This window comes from Haemaphysalis longicornis, unplaced genomic scaffold, assembly GCF_048455015.1.
Source record: "Haemaphysalis longicornis isolate Haplotype H1 unplaced genomic scaffold, Haemaphysalis longicornis Haplotype H1 scaffold_2, whole genome shotgun sequence".
Lineage (NCBI taxonomy): Eukaryota > Metazoa > Arthropoda > Arachnida > Ixodida > Ixodidae > Haemaphysalis > Haemaphysalis longicornis.
The window spans coordinates 8503771-8529408 of record NW_027526295.1 but is presented as its reverse complement, the minus strand read 5'-3'; the positions used below and the strand labels follow the sequence as shown (position 1 = coordinate 8529408).

At 48.9% G+C, this 25638-nt stretch overlaps 1 protein-coding gene across 1 annotated transcript in view; it reads right to left on the bottom strand.

Annotated features, from left to right (window-relative positions):
* LOC144166962 (uncharacterized) overlaps nucleotides 1-25270 on the bottom strand; it is a 126844-nt gene extending 101574 nt beyond the window's left edge. Inside the window, exons 1-2 of the mRNA XM_077696396.1 lie at nucleotides 25203-25270; nucleotides 19748-19937 (exon numbers count right to left, since the gene is read on the bottom strand). Of these exons, the coding sequence (XP_077552522.1) occupies nucleotides 19748-19937; nucleotides 25203-25270 (258 nt within the window). The remainder of the gene's footprint in view (nucleotides 1-19747; nucleotides 19938-25202) is intronic.
* Between the last annotated feature and the right edge of the window lie 368 nt (nucleotides 25271-25638).

Sequence of the window (25638 nt, the reverse complement as noted above, 5' to 3'; positions counted from 1 at the left end):
GGCGCTCTCGATACTTAGCAAAGCCAACCTGGGGAACATGGGGTGTGAAGATCCGAGCAGGGAAGCAGGCCTCCTTAATGGTATTTGTCTCCACAAAGACACACAAGTTGTATGTGCCTTTCCGCACCATAATCTCACAACAGGGAACATGGCAAGCCCACCTGTCGGAATTCCTCCGATGTAGTTGTCCCCGTACAGCATACGGAACTCTGAGGAGGTAATCGCCTTTCTGAACGACAGTGGGGCCGACGTCGTATCGGGGTTTTCCATCGATGTGAAGGACATGTATTTCTCCATACCGCAAGAAGAGCTCATGCCAATTCTCCGCACGATGATAGAAGAACAAGGCGCGGCAGCATTCCAAAACAGGGCTGGTATTTTCAGTGACACCTTCTTGGAGCTACTGGACGCGTACTTGCAATCAACGATCCTGTGCTGTGAAGATGAGCGCCTCATCCAGTCAAGCGGCGTCTGTATTGGATCCCGTGTGGCGCCATACCTAAGCGACATCTTTATGGCAGCATACAACCGGAAGGTTCGAGACATCCTGGAAGATGAGTGTCCTAGCGCTGTTCTGGTACATGGACGACTTCTTAGTCCTCTGCTGCCTCAGTCAAGATCGAGGACATGACGGCAGCAGAAGAGGCAGCCATCGCGTTGGCTCTCACTAAACCAGGGGTTCGTAAGGTAGTCACCGATTCCCAACAAGCCTACACGAATTACCAGTCGAGTTTGGTGTCCCGACCTGCACGGCATGTGCAGGTAGGGACACCACTAACCACTCCCCAAATGGTTCCATTCAGCTCACCTGGGCACGCCCGCTCACGCTTCCATGGAGGGCAACTAATACGCCCTCGAAGGCGGCACTTTACGCCCCCCCCCCCCCCCCCCCCGTGCTATGGAGCTGCACGAGGACAGTCACCCGCTAGTCCCGTTCAGGGACATAACCCATAATTGTCGCCTTCTGAGGTGGACCCTAGCTTCACCCCACCCTGACCTTTCCATAGAACAACAAACTACCCTACGGCTCATACACTCCGGCTCCTTCCCACCCCCGACGCGTCTTCATTTAATGCACGCGAATCGCTACGGCGCAGAATTTAAATTTTGCTCAGAAGTAGGAACACTCTGCCACATAATCGGGGTGTGTGACGTTAGCCCTGAGTATCCTCCTCTCTTTCCGTCAACTACCCAAAAAGACCAATGGGAGATGCTGCTGTCCAGCCCCTCTCAGCTTACCCAGCTGCAGCTGGTGGGCAGAGCACAGGCGGCGCGGACTGAACATGGGCTACAGCGAAGAAGGAACCACTCCGCTGGGCCGCCCTCTGGGCCGTTCAGAAATCTGAATAGAAGTATTTCCTCCTCCTCCTCCTTCGGCTCCTCCTTCGTCTCTGCCGCCGATCTCGTCGCCTCCGCGGCGATGGCAGAGACGGAGAAATGAGATCGTCTAACACCGGGTTTTAGATTTAATTGTACAAGAAAAATAATTTCCACTCAGGTGCTACACCAATACAACTCAACTAACTACGGTTCATGCATCATGCATTAATTTAACCTTACCAAGAATATCTCTTTGAAGTAATAGAGGGTGTGGTAAAGGGAATTTCACTTCTATCTGGTTTCAGTATTTGTAGAGCCACGTACGTGAGTGAATTGAAGTGACGTCGCATGGGTAATCGTTATGGGTGCAGTTTACAGCTTTGCTTTCCAATCACGTTCACAGGGTGGATTAGCGCTATTTTTTTAAAGGAAATATAAGCCGTCTTGTATAAAAGACGAAGGACCTAGGACATTTTGAATTTGATATGATTTTTTCCATGCGCCGGGGCTGTGGCGCGCAGTGTTACAATCCGGGGGATTTGAGTAGACTCCGCAGCGTGGCGCTACACTCGCTAGCGATTCTTGTCTACATCGCTCTGTGACCGGAGACGATCTGCTGGATCTTCACCATAGACAGCGGTGCTGTAAAAACATACTGTTCGAACTTACCAGCTGCTACTAGTCGTGAATCTGTTTTTAGAAAGCGATTATATCGTTTAAGGTAGACACACGCAGTCGCATCGCAAGCTGTTTCTGAAGGCTCTTGAAAGTGTTTTTTCTTACCTAATCTATAACAATAAAAATAGTGCAGTTATAGGCGATGTGAACATCGATGTGTTATGTGATAGCTGTGATGGCTATCAAACCTTGTTAAATTCTTATGGGTTCCAAAATCTCATTTCATATCCTACTCGCATCACTTCAGACACCTGCACATGCTTGGATCATGTCCTATGCAACTTTAAACCTGCTAGTTCCCTTTCAGGAGCATACGACAATCCCGTACCCGACCACCTGCCAATAGCATTATTATATCGCCTCGATAGCAACCGAATAACCCGCGATAATTTTCATGGCTACGCTACACAGGTCGATTACGATGGTTTGACAGCTGCTTTCTGCAACCAATTTCGCGGACCTTAACGGTGTGGATGCTAACGAACATTGCCGGACCCTAGTCGAACGGATAAAGTCGGTGATCAAGGACAGCAGTATACTGCTGTCCTTGATCACCGACTTTATAGTAAAGAAGACGTACCATACGCATCCAATATGCACATGGATGACAGTTAACGTACTGAATGCTACAAAAACACGCGATTTCTGGCTCACCAAAGTGAAACACAACAGAGGGAACTCCTATTACAGTGACCAGTTGAGAATGTATAGAAACAAAGCGGTTGCAGCTATGCGTAAACAGAAGAGACTCCACTACAACAAACAAGTACCTTCAACTGCCAATGATTACAGGTAACTTTGGAAAGTTAATAACCCTAATATACGGCCAACTCTATCAAAGGGAGTACTCTCTAAAATGCCGCAAACGCCGAATCTTGCAAATCAGTTCAACGAGGACTTTTGTTCCGTCGTTTCAAGTCTGCATTGTGGCCGAAGCAAACCAAAAGATCTTTCTCAACCTCTTTGGCATGGCCCCTCCTTTGGTTACATCGACATACCTGAAACAGCTTATATCAACTGCTAAAAATTTGATTTCAGGGAAGGGTAAAACCAGTGATGGCATACCTTTTTAAGTCCTTACAAAAAATATACAAATCCTAACACAAACCTTAGTATTATTTTCAATAAGGAGTTCCATAGGGGTATATATCCGGAAAGGCAAGAAATAGCTAAAGTAACTCCAATTTTTAAAAGTGGAAACCAAAATGAACTCAATAATACAGACCTATATCCGTTTGAAGTTGCATTACCACGTTGTTTGAAAAGTTATTACGATTCGAGTATTAGCGATGCGGATTTCCTACATAATAACTGTACTCTATCACCGGGCCAACATGGCTTTCAAAAAAACCAAATGAACTCTCTATCTGCAGTCCATTCCATGACACACGTAATTAACGAGGCACTAAACAATAACCGTTATGCAATAAGTGTGTTTTAGATATTAGAAAGGCGTTCGATACAGTTCATCTTGATAACTTACGCCAAAAGCTTGAGTGATACGGATTGAGAGGCCAGTCACTGCAGTATTTTTTTAAAGCTGTCTGAATGGGCGATACTAAAGGGTCTGCACGGGATTGCCACAGGGATCCGGTCTGGGACCTATTCTTTTTAGTTATAAATTAATGATTTAACCAATGCCTTTCTAAATTAAGTGCCGTAATCTACGCGGATGACACAGAGATACTTTTCACGACGCAGTCCCTTCATACTTCAGCACATATTTTAAACAACGAACATTTAAAAATCAGTGAGTGGTTCACGACAATGAGGCTAACGTTAAACACTCACAAAACCAAATATGTAGTCTACAACACCATACAAGCCTGAAGGCACTATGGCCAAGCTGAAGGTCAATGATGCAGAAATGGAAAAGGTTGGTACGGTTTTATACTTGGGAGTAATGCTGGACGATGCGTCAAACTAGGAGCCCCATTTAGAGAGGCTGGGGAAGAAACTTTTCTCTGTCTGTTTTACCCTGACCAAAGCCCGACAGCATTTTGAAACTGGCATCTTGCGCACCATCTACATCTCTCTGTTCCAATCCCAGATAACATATTGCATCGAGTGTTGGGGATTACCTATCACACATCCATGCAGCACATAATATTGCCGCGAACCATGTATGGGCTTGTTTACTTCCGGATTGTTTTTACTGCCTGGCCGTGCCCGGCTCTGTTATCTGTGTCCCAAGCGAAGTGCGCGTTCCATTCTTTATTTTTATGCCGTATGGGCTATCTCATTCAGATAAGCAGACTGTTTCGCCCTAACGTCACTAGCCTAGAATAATCTTCTTTGATTTACAATGTTCTGGATACTCGCGCCCGAAGATAAATTCCCGCAGAGAATACACCGCGGCATTTGGATTCGCCGACACCTATCTGCGCACGTCACTTTGTCCTGCTGTTTCACCGCCTGTGTATTCTTTGAGTTGTTAGGGGGGCAGAAGTTCGCTCCAATAAACTTGTTTTTCCTTCAAGACACCTGCATCGTCTTTGGCTACGTGACATCTGGTATAGGTGCTGGGTACGCGCCTTCAATGCTCCCAACGACCCCTGGAAGCCGCCAATCCAGTCCAGCTAGAGCCAGCCACCGACTGCAAGGTCTCCCACCGGAGTTTGGTCTCCTGCCACACGGACCCAAAAGATAGACCGCTGTAACCACCACCGTGGTGCAAGAAGCAACGCCACAAATCGTCCTCCAGCAGCCCCGGGAACCTCCATCATTCCGAGGAGCCCCCGCAGGAGACCAAGAATGATGGTTGGAGAAACTGGAGCGCGTCCGGATCTTGAACACGTGGGACGAAGAAGAAACGTTCCGGCATGTTTGCTTTTACTTGGAAGATTCCGCTCGAACTTGGTTCGAGAACCACGAGAGCTCTTTAAAAACTGGACTCAATTCAAAAGCGAGTTTCTGGAAACAGTCGCCACCATCATGCGGAAAGAACGAGCCGCACTTTTGCTGGAAACGCGCACTCAACACCCCAACGAAGGGGTCGTGATCTTTGGTGAGTAGATGAAGAGATGTTTCACCATGTGGACGCGGAAATGACTGAAGAAAAGAAACTGAGGTTTTTGATGCCAGGTGTAAAGCAAGAGTTTTTTGCCTGCCTTGTCCGCAACCCCCCCCCCCAAGACGGTAACCGAATTTGCGTCTGAAGCCGCCGCGACGGAGAAGACGCTCGAAATTCGAACGACGCAGCACGACCGCTCTGTAAACGCGCTGTTCTCAGATACCATAGGTGCCGGAACTGTAAGCTCCCATACATTGCGCGAGACCACCCGAGCAGCTCCAGAAACTTTTGCCAATGACGCCGCAACCTTAAGTTGCTTCCCTGACTGATGCCATCCGAGAAGAGGTTCAACAGGCCCTGGGGAATTCTCCGCCATCCGAAGCACTCAGTGATCCGCAAGCTATGGCCTAGTCCGCAACTGTTTGTCGACCCCGCCCTGCTGTACCACCATACCCGCCGTCTACTGTCGCCCGCCCGACCCCCTGTAGTCTAAAACCAGACACCGAGGAAGACCGACATGTGGCGAACGCCCGATAATCGCACGCTAATCACTGCGGAGAGGCCGACCACATCTACCGTCGCTGTCCCTACAAGAGGCTCGGTTTGCTAGGGTTCTCCGTCGACGAACCACGCCCACAACCAGGCCAGCGCCATACTGAGATCGAAGAATACCTCTCCAACACCAACCCAGACCAGCCTGTTTCAGCCGTTCACCGTCGCCCTACCCGTACCAGTTGCCGAACCGCCGTAGCACTGCTGACTTCTCACGTGGGAGGTCCCCCAGCCCACGCGGGGGAAACTAAAAGCAGCAACTTCTGGAGGTAAAGTTGCACGATCGCGGAAAAATAAAAGGGCCCATCTCCCCGCGAGGGGGACTCGAGTAAATGTGTCGCATAGGGGGTGGGTGTATTGCGTTAACGTTTAGTGTTTGGGGAGTTGGTGGTAGTGAATGCGTTGTATCAGCAGCTTCTTGACGTAGTTTGAATGAGTCAAGGATATAAGGCGCGTTCGTAACCTTTCATTCGGTGTCGGTTTTGTGGCGCAGTGGGAAGAGCACCATGTACCTCGCGTTCCGCCCACAGGTAGTGAATGCGTTGTATCAGCAGCTTCTGAACGTAGTTTGAATGAGTCAAGGATATAAGGCGCGTTCGTAGCCTTCCATTCTGTGTCGGCTTTGTGGCGCGGTGAGTAGAGCACCATGTACCTTGCGTTCCGCCCGCAGGGTCGTGGGATCGAAACCAGGCGCCGGTAAGTATTATTTTTTTATATAGTGTGGGGGGAGGGGTGCGGACCTTTTGTTGAGAGCGAGGAGGGTAGCGTAATGCGGGAGAGGAGGAGTGGGGGAGAGGGCGCACTTGGAACGGCTGTTGCGGACGCCGGGGCACGCCAACGCCTGGTGACATCGTGAGTTAAAGAAATGCTCTGCATTTAAAACCCTCCAACGACGCAGCGACCCGCGGAAGACGATGATTCCCGACATGTCCTCAGCTCTACGACCCGATCTAACCCGGATGTTATTCCTGAACACGACGAGAACAACACGGCGCGTCGCATACCCGACATGACTGAACCTGCCGCTGAGACTACGACGAAGACAACGACGCATAGTGCCCGACCGTCCGTCCACCCGGAACTCGAGGAAGGCGGCGTCCGACGTTCAGCTGTCCATCAACGGCTTTGATGTAGTCGCCCTCATAGGCAGGGTAGCTTACTACTCACTAATGAGCGGACAATTTGCGTCTAAGCTGAAAAATGTTATGACCTGATGGGACGGTCCGCACATACCCACAGCAGGACGCCATTTCTTGACGCCAAGTGAAACGTGTGCATCGCGCGTCACCATAGACGGCACAACGTACCCTGCGGCGTTCGTCATTTTCCCTAACTGCTCACGCGACGTAATTCTCGGAATGGACGTTTTGACGGAGAACGCTGCAATAATTGATCTACAGACCTAGTCTATAACATTTTTCTACGATCACTCCGTGACTCCGGAACTGAACCCCGAACACCGTACTGCTGTGGATGGCCGACGATCATGTCACCCTGCCACCCCGCGCAAGCTTGGTGATTACCGTCTACTATGAAGAAGCTGTTCCTGACGTCGACGCTATCGTAGAGAGTGACCAAAGGTTGCTTCTCGATTGCGGTGTCTCTGTCGGAAGAGGCATTGCGCGCTTTAGGCAACGCCAATCCCACGTTTTGGTCGCTAATTTCACCAAGGAGTACAAGCATTTAAACAAAGCCCCTGCAATTGCGTTCCTCAAAGAAACTCAAGAAGCAAGTGACGTCATCGCGGCTGCCGACTTTGAATACGCACCCGAAGATACCTTAAAGCGTCCGAATCCCTTCGACGTGAATCCGGCGTTATCGCAAGAAGAACGGAAGAAATTATTGGCTTTGCTGCGTCGCTACAGGGAGTGTTTTCGTCCAACTCAGGACTCTAGCGAAGCACCGAATAATAACCGAAGACGCAGCCCGACCCACTCGACAGTCATCGTACCGCGACTCTTCACACGAGCGGGAAGCCCTTAGGACTCAAGTGGACGACATGCTCAGCGACGACATTATACAGCCATTGAAAAGCCCCTGGACTGCCCCGGTCGTACTCATGAAGAAAAAAGACGGCTCATTAGGTTCTGCGTTGACTACGCCGACTGAACAAAATCACCAAAGACGACGTGCACACCCTGCCATTATTCAACGACGCCCTCGACCACCTCTGCCACGCGAAGTACTTCTCATCGATGGATCTGAAGAACGGCTCCTGGCAAATTGAAGTGGACAAAACACACCTAGAGAAGACTGCATTTATAACCCCGGACGGCCTATACGAGTTCAAGGTGATGCCGTTTGGGCTGTGCACGGCGCCAGCGACGTTTCAAAGAGTCATGGACACTGTGCTAGCTGGCCTGAAGTGACACACGTGCCTCGTATACCTCGATGACCTTATGGTGTTCGGCCGGACTTTCGACGAACACCTTGCAAGGCTGGAGTCTGTACTCGAGGCCATTCGTACGTCGGGGTTAAAGGGACACTGAAGTGATTTGTAAACAATGCGGGATTACGAGCGCAAACTGTAGTGCGGAGTCCCTGGGCCCTGTTTCGACTACTCTGTGCGCGTTTACGCGAATTTATTTAGTAGAAAAATCAATTCGAAAATGCTGTCCTCCTCTCTTTACGCTCGCCCATTTTCTGTGGCGTTTTCGTGTGACGTCAGCAGGAGAGGAGCTGACAATTGGCTGCGCTGCTGCACGGCTCGCCGACCTTCCGCGACCGAGTCAGTCGGCCCACCGTTTAGTCCGCCGGCCGCCGACGGGTCATGGCAATTCGCTCGATCATTTGAAACTAAGCCACAACACGTTTGGGAATGGAAGAATGCGCCTTTCTTTACTTCGTTAGTTTGTACACTGTATCTAGCTCCAAGTCAAGGTCGCTTCACACTAGCGCTGCACAAGCGCGCATGCGACGCTTCGCTGACTGGTACGCCAGTAGGAAAATATAAGGCCTCTTGAAGGGGGAGAAGAGTGAGCGAAGTCAATATAGGTACTAAGGAAATAAAATCAACTGATATTTTTACCGTACAGTGTAAAACTAGGGTGCGGGAAGCACTTTTTTGCGCTGGGCGAACAAGCAGAGCAGTCAGGAGCACGACTACGCATCTGCGAACCTTTCCCGTCTACGAAATGCAATTGCTAGACGTGAGCTATTGTGGAAACTCGGGGGACGCTTACTGCACGAGCGCAATACAACAAATAGTCACCTAAGCTGCTTGAAATACTAAAACTAAATAAAAGTGTAAACTAGTTATACATTATATACCTGATATTTGCCATTGCCGCCAGTGGCCCCCCTGTGGCCTAGTTGTCTGGTGCGCTAGGTGCGTCACCGCAAGTGTTTTGCCAGTCACAAGTTCGAATCGCCGCGATTACATGCTTTTTTTTTTATGAGTTCACTTTTTCGTTTTTCGCCGATGTTTTCTATACTGAGTTCACCTTTTTTTGGGCCGCAACGTTCATTGCTCCACGAACTAGTCCACAGAACTCGCGCAGGCTGGCACTGCCGCGCTAGCGAGTTCTCGTTGGCGTGCTGTTGCCATAAGCACCGACTGCTTGCGGGCAGTGGGCACAGGCCAGAATCAACAGACCCTTGGCCTGGTGCGAACGCGCTTTTTACGATACAGGCATGAGCGAGGCAAGCTCCAAATATGGGGGAAAAGCGCATGCATTTGAGCGTCTGCGGGGACGCGGAGGGCGTTCATGCACTGCGTAGGCCTCAGATAGTGAATTCTACGATTCCAAGCCGTCCTGGGAGGCTTATCTTATGCATTTTACAGCCGACAACATGGCAGAAGCGCGGTACTACGATAACTGGGATATTGAGAATGCTCATCCAACGACCCCATCGAATGTCAAACATGTTGTTTTACAGACCGAAACCGAAATCGAAACTTGTTTGATTGCTAACCTTGGGCATCGTCCAATCCCGGCGCACCCTCCTCCCAACGTCACAGCTTAGTTTGTGCGGCCGCCGCAAACCGCGCATGGTAGTTTTTCTTCTTTCGCGCTTTGTAAAATAATTACCGATTTGTCAACCGGATAAACGATGAAAAGTGTGCTAATTTGAGCCAGTCTACGCAGTGCAAGCAAAAACGGGAGCTTGACAAATTCACTTCAGTGTCCCTTCAACGCTGAAGCCGTAAGAATGCCGTTTCGCGTGCGAGGAACTCACGTTTTTGGGTCACGTCGTCCACACTGCAGGAGTCCTGCCTGACCCGCCAAAAACTTCGGCCATGGCGAACTCCCCAAGACCCAAAGGCAAGAATAGTGTGCGAAGATTTCTCTGGTTGTGCGCATACTACCGGCGGTTGGTCCGAAACGTCGCACGCATTGCAGAGCCACTCACGCGCTTGACGAAAGATAGCACCCCTTTCAACTGGGAAAGCGCCCAAGAAAAATCATTCTGCGAGCTGCAACAATGCCTGCAACGCCCGCAGATGCTGGTTCATTTCGACGAAAATTCCGAAACAAAAATGAACCCCGACGCTATAGTGATATAGCCTTAGGTGCCGTCCGTGTCCAAAACCAAAGCGGTTGCGAAAAAGTAATCCCCTCTGCCAGCCGTGGTCTGTTGACGGAGGAGAAAAACTACTCAGCCTCTTAGAAAGAGTGCATCGCTATTATAAGGGCGATTTCAAAATTTCTCCCATACGTCTATGGTACACCATTCAAGGTTGTGACAGACCACCATGCGCTGTGTTGGCTCGCCAATTTGAAGGACCCCTCTGGCCGTTTTGGGCGGTGGAGCTTGCGCCTACGAGAATTTTACGTTACCATTCGTCTATAAATCCGGCAGGAAACAATCCGACACCGACTGCCTGTTCCGCGCCCCCATCGACCCACCACCACAAGACTCCGATGAAGACAGCGCGTTCTTCAGAGTCGTGACGGAGAGCGACCTAGCCGCCAAGCAGCGTGCCGACCCTGACTTACGCGTCACGATCGTCTACCTCCAAGTACGCAACGTCGCCGTGCTTAGGGCCTTCAAACGCAACTTACCAGCATTCAGCCAGAAACACCGTCCTCGAGAAGAATTTCAGCCCCTGAACGATAATGAATTTTCTTGTCATACCGGCAGATCTTCGTGACGAAATTTTAGAAGCGTGCCACGACGACCCCTCTTCCGGACATCTCGGCACAGCTCGCACAATTGTAAATATCTCATTCAGAGTGGCCCCGCCTTACATCCGACGTCACCCACTACGGCCGGAGCTGCCGTGACTGCCAGCGACGAAAAACGCCGCGGACGAGGCACGCCGGACTTCTGCAGCCGATCGCCATCCCATTGAGGCCCTTCCAGCATATTATAATACACCTTCTGGGGCCATTCCCAACGTCAGGATCAGGGAACAAGTGTATTGTTGTAGCAACAGACTACATGACGCGCTGCGCAGAGACCGAGCAGGACTGCTCAAGAAGTCGCGGAGTCTTTCATAGACCAAATTGTGCTGCGACATGGAGCCCCTGAAGTTCTGACCACGGACCGGGGAACGGCATTTACTGCGGAGCTGATGCAAGGAGTATTACGCTACAGCAACACAAATAGCGAAGAAAGACGGCGTACCACTCCACAGCGAACGGACAGACCGAACGTCTGAACAAGACGATCGCGAAAATGCTGTCTATGTACGTCGACATTGAACACAAGACTTGGGACGAAGTCCTTCCGTAAGTCGCGTTTGCTGACAACACGGCTATCCAGGAAACTACGCAGATGACACCGTTAGAGCTTGTCTACGGAAGGTGGCCGACTACGATCCTTGACGCCGTGATTCCGCACATACAAGACGACGACCTCAATGCCGACGTCCAAGGATACCTTCAGCGTGCGGAAGAGGCCCGCCAACTCGCTTGAATTCGTAGAACGGACCAGCAGCTGGTGAATGCCGGACGCTACAACCTCCGACGTCGAGGCGCCGAGTACCACCTAGGGGATCGTGTGTGGGTTTGGACTCTCATCCAACAACGCGGACTAAGTGAGAAGCTTCTGCGACGGTATTTCGGATCCTACCCAATTCTGTGACGTGTTTCCAATTTACCTACGAAATCATCCCTGATGGTGATTCCGGCACATCACGACGATGCTCGCGACCCACAGTCGTCCACGTGGTTCGCCTCAAACCTTACTGTGCAAGATGACGGACTTTTTTGTTGTTTTTTTGTTGTTGCGGTCTGTTCGGACTCTCGTTTTATTTTAGCATCGGGTTGATGCACTCTCGGTTATCTGTGTCCGAAGCGAAGCGCGTGTTGGCTTTTTATGCCGCATGGTCTATCTCATTCAGATAAGGAGACTGTTTCGCCCTGAGGTCACTAGCCTAAAATAATCTTGTTTGATCTACAATGTTCTGGATGTAAGTCGACGGTTCGAGAAACACTCGTGCCCAAAGAAATTCCCGCAGAGCATACGCCGCGGCATTTCTAATCGCTGACACCTATCCGCGGACGTCACGTTGTTGGCTGCTGTTTCACCACCTGTGTCTTCTTTGAGTTGTTAGGGAAGCACAAGTTCGCTCCAATAAACTTGTTTTTCCTTCAAGACACCTGCGTCGTCCTTGGCTACGTGACAATATGCCTAAAAAGAGAGCCTTGAGAATAATAAACAATATTACCTCTGGTACACCCTCTCTGTCTCTATTTTCCAAAGCCGCAGTAATGTCTGTGCTTACGCTACGGGATTATCGTATAGCTGTCTTGGCATGTCAAATCATTTTTTATAGCTTCCTTTTTCCCGATCTATATCCCAAACACCCTGTACAAATAGCCGCTCTGCCTCCGAGGGCAAATTTTCAATTCCTTTTTGTTTTCACACGTACGGTCAACGCCGTCTCAAGTACGTCGGACTTAAAGTTTAGAAGGATCTTCCGTCATCGGTTTTACAATCACCCAAAGTGAATTATGCTTTGAAAGACCATTTTGCGCATGAAACAATATCCAGCACACGGAAAAACAAAAAGTGAGAAAAAAATAGGTGAACATAGTATCGGCTTGCAATGCCTTGCCGGCAATTTTGACTGCTGCTGTCTTGGGAACAACCATCATATATGTAGCATTTTTACCACTGACGATGTACGCTTGCTCTGCTGTCTGAGTATTATTGAAATGTGAACTAGACACAGCTGTCTTATTCATAGTTTCATTTGTCTGTATAGAACCGAGAGTTTGTTTTTAGCACTGTAATTATTCTTGAATGCGTCTTTTCTATTTCTACCCATGCGTTTTATTGACAATATATATACTGCACTTCTTTCAAACAAATGATTGTACGTGGCATAACCCCTGATTCCTTTGTAATATTTTTAATGGAAGGCGGTCAAGATCAATTCGGAGCCCTCCACTACGGCGCGCCTCATCGCCTGCGTTGCGTGGGCGCGTTAAAACCTACAATCAATTCATGATTTTAATGGATTCATTACTAGCCAATTCGCGAAGGATCCTCACATTGATGCATGTATTAGGTGCAAATGAAAAAGAGACAATAAACAATCTTGAACGTTTGACGTATACGTCAAGAGAAAGCCATTGATAAAGTGGATGTTTTCACAGACGCAGCAGTAACCAAAAACGCCGCAGCGGTAACCTGGACTTGCCCTGAATTTCCACCCCTGGATGGGCCCTGCAATATCTCCGAAATGCACGGCCTAGTAACAGAACCGGATCTTTTATGAATTCTAGGTGCCCTTCGATGCATCCAAGAGGATCACCCGTCACTTTGTCAAGCCAAACTACGCGTACTCACGGACTTTTACATGGCACTTCGTGAATTAAATCGGGCTTTCTCCCCACACGCAACTGTCACTATTACACTGAGGAATATTCAGAAGCTACGGAATGAATTTCTATCGATTCGTTGGGTTTGGACCCCGGCGCACACCGACGGTGTCACAGGGAACCAGTTAGTGCACATGGCTGCCCGGAAAAGTCTCTCACATCCTCCCATGGTTACCTCAGACTAGCACACTTTTCATCGTTTATCCGGTTGACAAATCGGTAATTATTTTACAAAGCGCGAAAGAAGAAAAACTACCATGCGCGGTTTGCGGCAGCCGCACCAACTAAGGCTGTGACGTTGGGAGGAGGGTGCGCCGTGATTGGACGATGCCCAAGGTTAGCAATCAAACAAGTTTCGATTTCGGTTTCGGTCTGTAAAACAACATGTTTGACATTCGATGGCGTCGTTGGATGGGCATTCTCAATATCCCAGTTATCGTAGTACCGCGCTTCTGCCATGTTTTCGGCTGTAAAATGCGTAAGATAAGCCTCCCAGGAAGGCTTGGAATCGTAGCATTCACTAGCCGAGGCCTAGCAGTGCATGAACGCCCTCCGCGTCCCCGCAGACGCTCAAATGCCATGCGCTTTTCCGCCATATTTGGAGCTTGCCACACTCATGCCTGTGTCGTAAAAAGCGTGTTCGCACCAGGCCAAGGGTCTGTTGATTCTGGCCTGTGCCCACTGCCCGCAAGCAGTCGGTGCTTATGGCAATAAATAGCACGCCAACGAGAACTCGCTAGCGCGCCAGTGCCAGCCTGCGCGAGTTCTGTGGACTAGTTCGTGGAGCAATGAACGTTGCGGCCCAAAAAAAGGTGAACTAAGTATAGAAAACATCGGCGGAAAACGAAAAACTTATTTAAAAAAAAAGCACGTACCCGCGGGGAATCAAACTCGCGACTTGCAAAACGCTCGCGTTGACATACCTAGCGCTCCAGACCACTCGGCCACGGGGCGGGCTCTGCTGACCTTGGTAATATAGGTATATATTGTATAACCAGTTTACACTTTTATTTAGTTTTGGCATTTTAAGCAGCTTAGGTGACTATTTGTTGTTTTGCGCTCGTGCAGTAAGCATCCCCCAAGTTTCCACAATATATCACGTCTAGCAATTGCATTTCTTAGACGGAAAAAGAGTTATGCGTAGTCGTGCTGCTGACCGCTGTGCTTGTTCGCCCAGCGCAAAAAAGTGCTTCCCGAACCCTAGTTTTACGCTGTACGGTAAAAATATCAGTTGATTTTATTTCCTTAGTACCTATATTGACTTCGCTGAGTCTTCTCCCGCCTTCAAGAGGCCTTATATTTTCCTACAGGCGTACCAGTCCGCGAAGCGTCGCATGTGCGCTTGTGCAGCGCTTGTGTGAAGCGACCTTGACTTGGAGCTAGATACAGTGTACAAACTAACTGTAGCGCCACCATCATTTTCTGAAGCGCCACCATCATCATCAGCAGATTGGCCAGCTGGCACGGAACACACTCGGCACCCGGCACACCTCGGGAACGGCACCCGCGTTCTACGCGCCTCGTCGTGTTCATGGCACAGCCAACGCAACCACAATAAACGTGGGCCCGGCCGCACCGCCTCATCGGCCGCCTACAATTTGGTGACCCGGCAACTGCGGCTTCGCCATGGCTTCTCAGCGCTGCTTCCCCAGCCACAACGCGGAAGACGGCACGCGAAGAACGTTCCCCGCCCTCCCAGACCTTACCTTGCTGATCCCGTTTGATTCCATCTCAAACCACGCTGCATGGTTCGTCATCTTGGAGAGCCATTTTTATGTAAATGACATCTGCTCCCCGGAAATCAGGTGCCTCGTGACACTACAGAAGCTACCTGCTGACCTCATTGAGCAGATCCAGCTGCCGACACCAGGACCCGGTGCGTATGACGACTTGAAGGCCGCTGTCCTAAACCACTACGGTATAGGAACGCCTTTGTCCACACCACCACGCATTTCAACGGCATCCGTGGATTCCACGTCGCCGGCAGGTCCACCCTCCCCTGACCAACAAGCGCGAGCCCCGGCTACGACTTGCGGCACTTCCGAATTGGCGTTTCACTTAGCCAACTCGACGCCACACCATGGCGCGGTCCCACACGTTGTTGCGTCTGCTGCACAAACCCATCCGGGTGTTGACTGCTTTGCCGCTAACAACTGGGACACTTCACCGCCTTCGCCGCACGGCACTGGTGAGAAGGATCTTTCGGACCCTTCTCCTCCCCGCACACGCGATCCCTCTCCCCCGTCACCGGTGGAACAGCTTCCAGCAGTCGACAACAGCTCGAGATCCTCGGAAGTGCAACTGACACTCGAAACTTATCAGACTGCCTCCGACAGTCCTGACACCCTGGCTACGATGGAGACACCGGAGAAACAATTGCTGGACAAACGTCTCAACAAATGTCACCGAAAGAACAATGTCTCGTCCCCATGCAGTCAGACGCGCCGCAAGCTGGTTGCCCCACCTCGACAGATTCCCTGCTACAGGAGCGTATTCGGTATACGGTGTCATAGGCGCTCTGCTCTCCGACCCCGGATGAAACCAGCGCGAGTGCCCTGCACAACAGGAACTCGAGAGACGCTTGTCGTTGGCGCCCGCCGCTGCTCCGTCTCGCACGGCGCGTGCGCTCGTTGGCCAGACAGCGACACATCTCTAGAGCAAACACAGCAGCACAGCCAAGCCCGAACTCCGGTCGTCATTCTGCTGCACCGCGCTTCACCTTGCCGATGTCATTCGAGTTACGCCTGCCGTTCGCTCCACCATCAATTGCAGCAGCCGCTTCGCATCCCGCAATGCGTGCGCGGCCGCACTCCCAACCTCGCCCACCAGAGGTTGCCCACATCCCGGACGCTACCTCGCCGACGACCAGGACCGTGCCGTTTAGTCAACCCCTGCCACTTGACCACTGACTGCCCACGGACTCTTCCTGACTACGGACAAATTGTACATACCTGTACATAGTGCATAGTGTATTTTCCTGCATTGCTATGTACATTTGTCACTTTACCGCGCTTCACGCTAGGGGGGGAGCCCTGTAGCGCCACCATCATTTTCTGAAGCGCCACCATCATCATCAGCAGATTAGCCAGCTGGCACGGAACACACTCGGCACCCGGCACACCTCGGGAACGGCACCCGCGTTCTACCAACACCCTCTGGGTGTTGGTTCTACGCGCCTCGTCGTGTTCATGGCACAGCCAACGCAACCACAATAAACATGGGCGCGGCCGCACCGCCTCATCGGCCGCCTACATAACCAAGTAATGAAAGGCACATTCTTCCATTCACAAACGTGTCCTGGCTTCGTTTCAACTGAGCGAACGAATTGCGACGACCCGTCGGCGGCCGGCGGACGAAACGCTGGGCCGACTGACTCTGTCTGAAGGCCGGGGAGCCGTGCAGTAGCGCAGCCAATTGTGAGCTCGGCTCCTCCCGACGTCACACGAAAACGCCACAGAAAATGGGCGAGCGTAAAGAGAGGAGGACAGCATTTTCGAATTAATTTTCTACTAAATAAAATCGCGTACACGCGCCCACAGTGGTCGAAACATGGCCTGGGGACTCCGGACTACAATTTGCGCTAGTAATCCCGCAATGTTTACATATCACTTCAGTGTCCCTTTAACGTCGTGGTTACGCGATCGGCATTTAACCTTTAGGCATTTAACACTTCCGACATGAAGCAATGGTTTTTTATTTACCTTTTCGGTGGACATTGGGTAAAAAGTATTTTCTGCGGTTTAGTTTTGAAGGCTAAACCGTAGTAATTGCTTTTAATGGCGTAGTTGTCGTAGGTCTAGCCTTTTTGTTCGTCTGCTAAAGGTCGCGTGTCCCGCAGGGGTAAAAGCACGTTTCCAGGCCCACCGATGGAGGGCGCGGTGGTCTCGAAGGGCCGGGTTGCTCTTCCTCCCGCTAGGGGAGGGAGGGAAGAGGGAGCCTCCCGCTGTTCACGTTCAGCAGCCGATTCCTTTGCGCGAACCACAGAATTAGCGCGGCGACAGTGCTACAGTTTTCGGCCGAGCGTCCGTTGTCATTCTAGCTGGCACAACAGAATCACAGCTCCATTATTTCGGAAGCTTTCACACTGTGTTTAGCTGGGTTTATTTCTTTTTATAAGGCTCTTTGATCTCATGCACCACTACTTATAAAGGAAAAGTAACGCCCTTTCAAATGCCATAAACGAAGAAAAAAGACACACATTCCTCTGACAGGGAAATCACGCTAGGAACTCTTTTTAGACCTTCCCAAAAATAGAATTTTTGATATTCCTGAACGTGTTACAATGGTTCTATCTCTCTAAATGAATATATCTACTTAGGCCAAGTTGTGACCCGGATCTCAACCATGATGCAGAAATAATTAGAAGGATCAGAATGGGGTGGGGTGCATATGGCAGACATTCTCAGATAATGAATAGCAGCCGACAGTTGTCGCTGAAGAAGAAAGTGTATGACAGCTGCATCTTACTGGTACTCACCTACGGGGCAGAGACTTTGAGGCTCACTAAGAAGGTTCAGCTTAAATTGAGAACGACTCAGCGGGCAATGGAGCGGAAGATGATAGGAGTAACATTAAGGGACAAGAAGAGAGCGGAGTGGGTCAGAGAAAAAACGCGTGTTGATGACATCTTTGTAGAAATTAAAAAAAAATGGACGTGGGCAGGGCATGTAATGCGAAGGCAAGATAACCGTTGGTCATTAAGGGTAACGGAGTGGATTCCTATAGAGAAGACAAGCGTTGCAGGGGGTGGCGGAAAGTTAGATGGGCAGATGAGATGAAGTTTGCGGGGATAAATTGGTCGCAGTTACACAGGACCGGGGTAATTGGAGATTAATGGGAGAAGTCTTTGCCCTGCAGTGGGCGTAGATAGGCTGGTGATTATGATGATGATCTCTCAAAATGCGTTACGTTAGTGTGGAAATTAGATGTTGGGGTGTAACGGAAAACAAAGAAGCGGCGGGAAAGTATATTGCCGCAAAGGCTGAAGGTGCACAGCATCTCACATAAGATCTGCCTGGTATACGGCATAAAAAGACGAAGTCAGGTTATGTTACACATGTTACCAAAACATGCTACCAAACAGCACAGTAATAAAAGGCCTGGACGGTGTTTCTCTTCTCCCTCAAACATACAAATGTGCCAATAGACAGTGAAATGCGCTGACAGCCTTCAGGATAACCCGTCGTTTCCAGTACTTTCACCCGTGCCAGACCGCCGGCATAGAGTTCCACAGTAATATGTACTACAGGGAAATCTCGCTCCACTATCTAGGGGAGCCGCGCTTCGGCGAGCGTTCCGTCATGTTCCGGGCAGGCATCCCAAAAGGGACGAGGTTTGGGCCTGTTGGTGACACATAATGAGATAAAACGCGCTACCAAGACGAGGACGAAGAGAGAATACACAAGCACAAGCGCGAACTTTCAACAGAATGTATTTCGGAAAGAACCCCTTTTATACACTTGCTCTCACCACAAGGAAGTATCGCGCGTGCGCACGTTTACACATCTCGTAAAAAACAAATTTCTCTTTCGGACAATGATACAGAAGGCGTGCTTACGCAGTTTGCTTTTAGGCGGTCTATCATATCTGCTTCTATGATTTCACGAGTTATTTTTTCTCTGTTTTTCCTGATTACAACACATTTTTGAAAATCCGCTTCACACCCCCCTTCCCACTCGCACGTGCTGCAGTGGTGCGCCAGCCATCCGCTACTCCCATTCCTCACATTAGCGCAGTGTTCACGAAGCCTATCGTTCAAGCAGCGCCCCGTCTGCCCCGTCTGGTGAGAGCAAGTGTATAAAAGGGGTTCTTTCCGAAATACATTTTGTTGAAAGTTCGCGCTTGTGCTTGTGTATTCTCTCTTCGTCCTCGTCTTGGTAGCGCGTTTTATCTCATTACGGGCAGGCATGTTCGCCTTGTCCTCGGCATGGCTCATGAACAGGTGGATAAGTTGCCTCTGGCTGCAAAAAATCAACAATATACTGCAAAAGATTGTTCAAAATTTGTTTTGTTGTTATAAGCATGAAGCTCGAAAACATGTATTTGCCAGTGATTATTTAGAAACTTAAAAAGAAAAATGTGGTATCCTTTTTTGTTAATTTTGGCTTCGAGACATAAAAGAGGCCATGTCGCTAACCAAGTAGGCGAGGAACGCCGCTAGCTGCAATGGCGGCGCCCGCTACGACCCGTGATTGCAGCGACAGATTTCCCTCTAATGTATGAAACTGCTGTGACCGCATTCGCATTTACCTTAATGTTTACCTTAATGCTGGCGCAGTTGGGGTGTTTTTAGGAGGGAGAGCGAGATAACTCAATTACGAGAATACGAGAAGGTTCCCCGAGCTCGGGGCTGCGGGAATGTTTTTAGGTCCACCAACAGAGTGCTCGACGGAATAGGAGCGTCTCTCACCATGAGCATAGAGAATCCGGCCAGGCAGGCGGCGCAGCGCGATCCGGGGGCGTCCAAACTGGGCAGCCAGTGGGGACCCACAGCCACGAGCAGCAGCAGCAGCACGCAGGAGACCACGCCGATCGCGGTGGTGCCCGTGCGGGTCAGCACATACTTGCCGATGGTCTCCCAATCGATCACGTCGACCGCACTGCAACACCCCCGGTGAGCGGTGTTGAGAAAAAAAAAATAGCAGTGGCTTAGCTCGGCTATGCCAGGATATGCGCAGCATGAGCTAAGGTTCAGCTGGTTATTCTTAGCTTTCCTGGTTGTCTAGGATTAGCTTATCACGCTTACTGCTGGTTCAATGACACACACACGGTATCAGCGCATACGGCGCACAAAATGAGAGGCGCTATCACGCGGCTCCGGCGCAGCGTCAGACTTGGCTACTGCGCAACGGCGGTGCACAGCTGGGCATGCGCCGGCCCAAGTGCGTCTGCCACGGCTATGACGTCACTCCTCTGGAATGCGCAGACCGGCGAGGCGCGCGCGGCGGCTGCGGCTCCGGCGCGCCAGCTGTGCGCCCTGTGACGTCACTGCTCCTCGGGCATGCGCAGCACGGCTCTGCAGGGGCCACGCGAAACTGCTGAACCTCGGCCAGTGTAGCTCACGCTACAGAAGCTCTAGACTAGAAAAAGCGCCACTTATGATTAGCGTGCTGGAGGGTTCCGGTATGCGGTCGCTTCTATGGTTAGCAACTCATCAGCAGTGCTACTCAGTATGAATAGAAATAGCTATATACTTTGTTTCTTCGATCAAGAAAACTATCCCTTGCAGACGTATATATAATAAACTGATGTTCATGTAAGACCAGCGTTCGCATTTTTTCTTGCGCCTTTGTCACGTCTTTATTTCTTCTTTTGAACGTGCGACAATTGGAATGTCAACAAGGCATGAAGCCACCCGTCGTAGGGTAAGCGAATCAAACCACGCGTCTTCTCAACAATATGAAACGACCGAAAAACGTGGAAGAGAAATTGGGTAAGTATAACGTGATTACTGCACTACTTCGTAAAATTCGAGTATTTCGAACAACGGGGTTTGAAGAAGTCTTTGAGCCCGTGCTTGCTGACTTCCCTTTCCGCTACCGACACCTGTTCCCCTCGTATGGGCCCCTGTTGGCGAACCTGCCGTTATCGTTACGGCTGCTTAGCGAACAGCCTGGTAGAATTGTCCGAATCGCCTGGCTAAAAATGCGGAAGCTTGTTGTACCTGGCGACGCTAAATGAAGGCCTGCCAATTTGGCGTTGCCAGGATAAATTACGCCGTTGCCACCACGTAAAGAACAACAATAAATCTTGGTGGGCTCATACCGAGCTTAAAAAAAAAACCTGAATCAGGTGTCGTTTAACGTGGGTGTAGTCAGGCTGTACAAATAGTGATCTCGCCCGCAAGTTCATGATATGAGAGCCTCGTACCATGGGATGTACGCCCCTACCGACGGCGCGTGATATTGCATTCAATTCAATTAAATTCAGCCTTTATTTCCAACAAGAAGTAGGGGGTCCCCCCTGCGAAAAGTGACCGTAAAGACCACTTGAAAGGTGCCTGAAGGCCCGCACTCACAGCGTAGACAGTAGGAGTGTTCTGTTTCTTTTTTTCCATTACGCAGAGTTGTTTCACTTCAAGAGTATGCGAAGAACAATACGCACTGTCATGCGCAGAATAAACACGAAGCATAGTAATTGCAGTAACACAGGAGCAAAAAACAAGTCATAAAAATTTAAATACCTCTATACAGTGACCCCACAGACGCGAAAAGGCGAAAAACAAACTAACGAGAGTTTTGATCAAAATATATATATACAAAAATACCGTGCGCTAAAAACTTTTTCAAGAAATTCTCTCATTTATTTTCTGTTGTAGCCGCTTAGATTTGTGTTCACAATTTTTCATTTGTTTAGCATGGAAATGACAATACATTTTGCGAACTGCAGAAGACATCCAGTTCGTCGAAGCGGAACCAGCCACCTGTCACAGTCTCGGGTGTGCGAATCGCTCCGTTGCATTTACAAATCGCACATGTGTTCAAAAAGTGCTCGGTATTTGTGATTTAAAAAAACGAACACAATAAACTGAATTCGTAAATTTGACAGACATGATTTTATAATGAGAGAAGGAAGACGAAAGAAGAAAGAAAGAGTTGAGTGCGAGTAGAGTACATTGGCTATGTAGCGCAGAGCCCTGTTTTGTAAACGCAAGAGTCTTTCCAATGGTGCCCCATCTGAGAGTGCAGTACTGTAAATGTGCAGTGAAACAGGGCATGGTAAATCTGAATTTTGGCTTTTAGCAGGAAATAATGCCTACATCGCGCTAGTGAACCAGCCGCTGACGACAGTGATTTAGTCAAGGTTTCTATGTGACTCGTTCATGTCAAATCAGAGGAAAATGTTACTCCGAGGATTTTGTGCTTGTTCGCTTTCTCTATAGGTACACTGCCTATGTTAGCATATGATGCATCGAATTGTATCCTTGTTTTTAGCTCGAAGTGAGATGGCTTTTGTTTTGCTGGCGTTAATCTTTAAGCTGTTAGAATATAATAATGCCTTTATTTTCCATCCACAATGATGTAGGAAGAGAGGGGAAAAAAAGCTAATCTGGTTAGCTTGACGGCGCTCCCTCCTCCTCGAATAATACACAGATAATTCAAGAGGCACGCAGCACAGCTCAAAGCGTAAAAAAGGAAGTAACAAAAAAAAAGCAATGGCGCTGTATTTACAGGCGTTCAGAAAAGAAAAAGAAACACAAAAGAAAAGGAAAATGGAAATCAGCCGCGACATTCACGAACGCTTTCTTTAACGCTGGAAGAACTAGCAGGCTAGTTAACCAACAAAGCAAAATATTAAAAAAAAAACCTTAAAAAAAACCTCTCCATTTCACACCGCAATGTAGGGTTGACACGAACACTTCAAAACTAGAACATAACATAAACAAGAAAACACTTCTTGCTTGGCAACGCAGCATTGATAGTAGACCTTTAACTTTGCCGCTGGGGACTACGTAGGTTTTTATAATTATTTGTCGGAGTTTGATTGGTCTGAGGTTTTGAACGCTGGAAAAGTTGACGAGCAAGTCGAGCAATTTTCTTCTATTATGCAAGAAGGTATGCGCAGATTCATCCCGCGTAAGCGGCCCAAGAACTCTAATTTCCCCGCTTGGTTTTCAGGTGAGCTCGGCGTTGCTTTGAAACATAAGAAGCGTGCCCATCGGAAGGCACGGCGGACAAATAGTGAGTCATGGCAACAGCAATTTGTCTATTACAGGTCTTTGTGCAAAGTGCTCTATAAGCGGGATCGGTTACTTTACATCTCTGCTGTTGAAAATGATGCTACGCGGAGTTACAAATGCTTCTGGCAGTACGTCCGTTTTCACTCCGGCGCAAAGAGCCGAGAAAACATCAGCCTTCTCGATGATAAGGGAAATGATATCGCTTCTGTTGCCGATGCATTTGCTGAGCACTTCAGTTCAGTATTTGGACCCAATACCCCCTCCCGCGCCCGCGAACTGTCTTCTTCGAATTTCTGTATCACCCTTATATGCGAAGAAGACGTTCTCAAGGCACTCAAACAGCTAAAGCCATCTCTTGCCTCTGGTCTGGATGGAATTCCCTCCGCTCTACTAAAAGCTTACGGGGTCATACTAGCTCCGATTCTCGCTTCTATATTTAACAACTGTATAAAATCATCTACCTTTCCGCGCCTTTGGAAAGTCGCGCGTATTGTTCCTGTGTTTCAGTCTGGTGTGAAAACAAAGGTAGAAAACTACAGGCCTATAGAAAACTACAACTATAGAAAATGAAGGTTATGTCCTACACACGTAAAACAACCCCATACTTTATCCGTACGTTGTAAAAAGTGTGCCACTACCACGTGTGTTGAAAATATCTGACCTTGGAGTAGTTTTTGACACTACGCTAAACTTTTCTGCTCATGTGGATTCTATTTCTAAGCGCGCCCTTCGCCGCTTGGGGTTTTCTGTAGAATATCAAGAGAATTCAGCAACCCTGTCTCACTACTAAAGCTTTATTTGTCTGTTGTCCGCCCTGTTTTAGAATATGCCTCTGTTGTTTTTGAACGGCACGTGCCAGTCGAACAGTAATATTGCCGCGAACCATACATTGGGTTTGTTTATTTGTGTTTTTGCTTTTACCGCCCGGCTGCGCCGGTCTGCGTTATCTCTGCGCCAAGGGAAGCGCGTGTTCCATTCTTTCTTTCTCTGCCGCATGTGTTATCTGTTGTGATGGGGAGAGCATTCCGATCTAACGTGAACAGCCCAGAATAATCTTCTTGGATCTACTATGTTCTCGATGCGAATCGACGTTTCGAGAACCACGCGCGCCGAAAGATAAAAAGCCTGCAGTGCGGACGCCGGGGCATTCGATTCGACGACACTCGCCTGTTCAAGTCACTTTGTTGACCGCTGCTTCGCCGCCTCTGTATTCTTTTGAGTTAGAGGAGCACAAGTTCGCTCCAATAAACGTATTTTTCATTCAAGACAACTGCTTCGTCCTTGTCTTCGTGACAATATACTTGACAAAGTGCAAAATAAGTTCATATCTATCCACAAACATCGTTTCTCCCGCCACAGTGGCAATGCTTCAGACTTTTTTACTTCTAATCCTCTCCAAAGTTTGAAGTCAAGACGAACCAAAGCTGACCTAATTGTTTTAGTTAAACTTGTACACGGGATTATTTGTTGTTCGGAGTTGCTTGCAAATGTAAATATTAGAGTACAGTCGAAACTTACCCGTAAGTCTCCTATACTTCGTACACGTAAGACATGCAATCGACACTGCCCATTGTACCGCCTTCAAGAAACATAGAATCTCTACTCCCATAATATTGACTTGTTTCATACACCCCTTCGGTCTTACATGTGCGACCTTCTGACTTCTGTCTCTGCCTGACTTGGTTCCGACCAGTTTTAATTCTATTTTCATTGCCCTATTTCCGTTTGTCTTGATCGCCTTTGTTACTGTACCTACTCATATATATCTGCCCGTTTGTATTGTCAAATTTTTACGACACTGTGTTTTATCGTTTCGTGATTGTTCCAACTTTAGTGTGCCGAAATCATTGATTTTGTTAACGACCTTTATTCTTCATTCTAGTTTTTTTCTTAAGCGCGCTAGAACAAATGCTACGGCTATACCTAGGCACTATAATAAAGAGATTGATTGATTGATAGATTGATTGATTATTATTATTATTATTATTATTATTATTATTATTATTATTATTATTATTATTATTATTATTATTATTATTATTATTATTATTACCGCTATTACTCATATCATTTTCTGGTCTCCACTGACAGCGATAAACTAACATACTTCCATTAAAAAAGGTTGAGAAGAGCTCTTCATGTATACATAGTCTGCCGCTTCTAGGCGAAGGGGTTGCGCGCTGACCTCTGTTGTAGCGCCGCCGGCGAGTTGAATCGTTTGCGCTGCCCCCCGACGTCGTCGTCGAAGTCCATCTTTCACTGACGATGCCACGACCAGGCTCCTGGACGAGACAACCTGCGTGTTTCCGAAATACGCAGTGGCCCGTTGGGGTGAAATTTGAAGTGGCCGGGCCATACGCTGCTAGGGAAGCTGAACGTAATCAGATAAATTTGGCCAATGTGTCCACATTTACACAGCATCGAACAACGCTGGCGTCTTGCTATCTTTTTATGACTGCTGTCCATCAGGATGAAAATAGGAACGGATAGCTCCCGGTGCTGCCAAGTGCGATGTGGAGTGAGTTACACCTACGGGGAGTTGCAGGTCTGGTAGGAACGCGAAGCAAGTTATACTTCGTGCATTTCGTGCGACCGTTTCTATGTCCGCTCTAGAGTTTGCG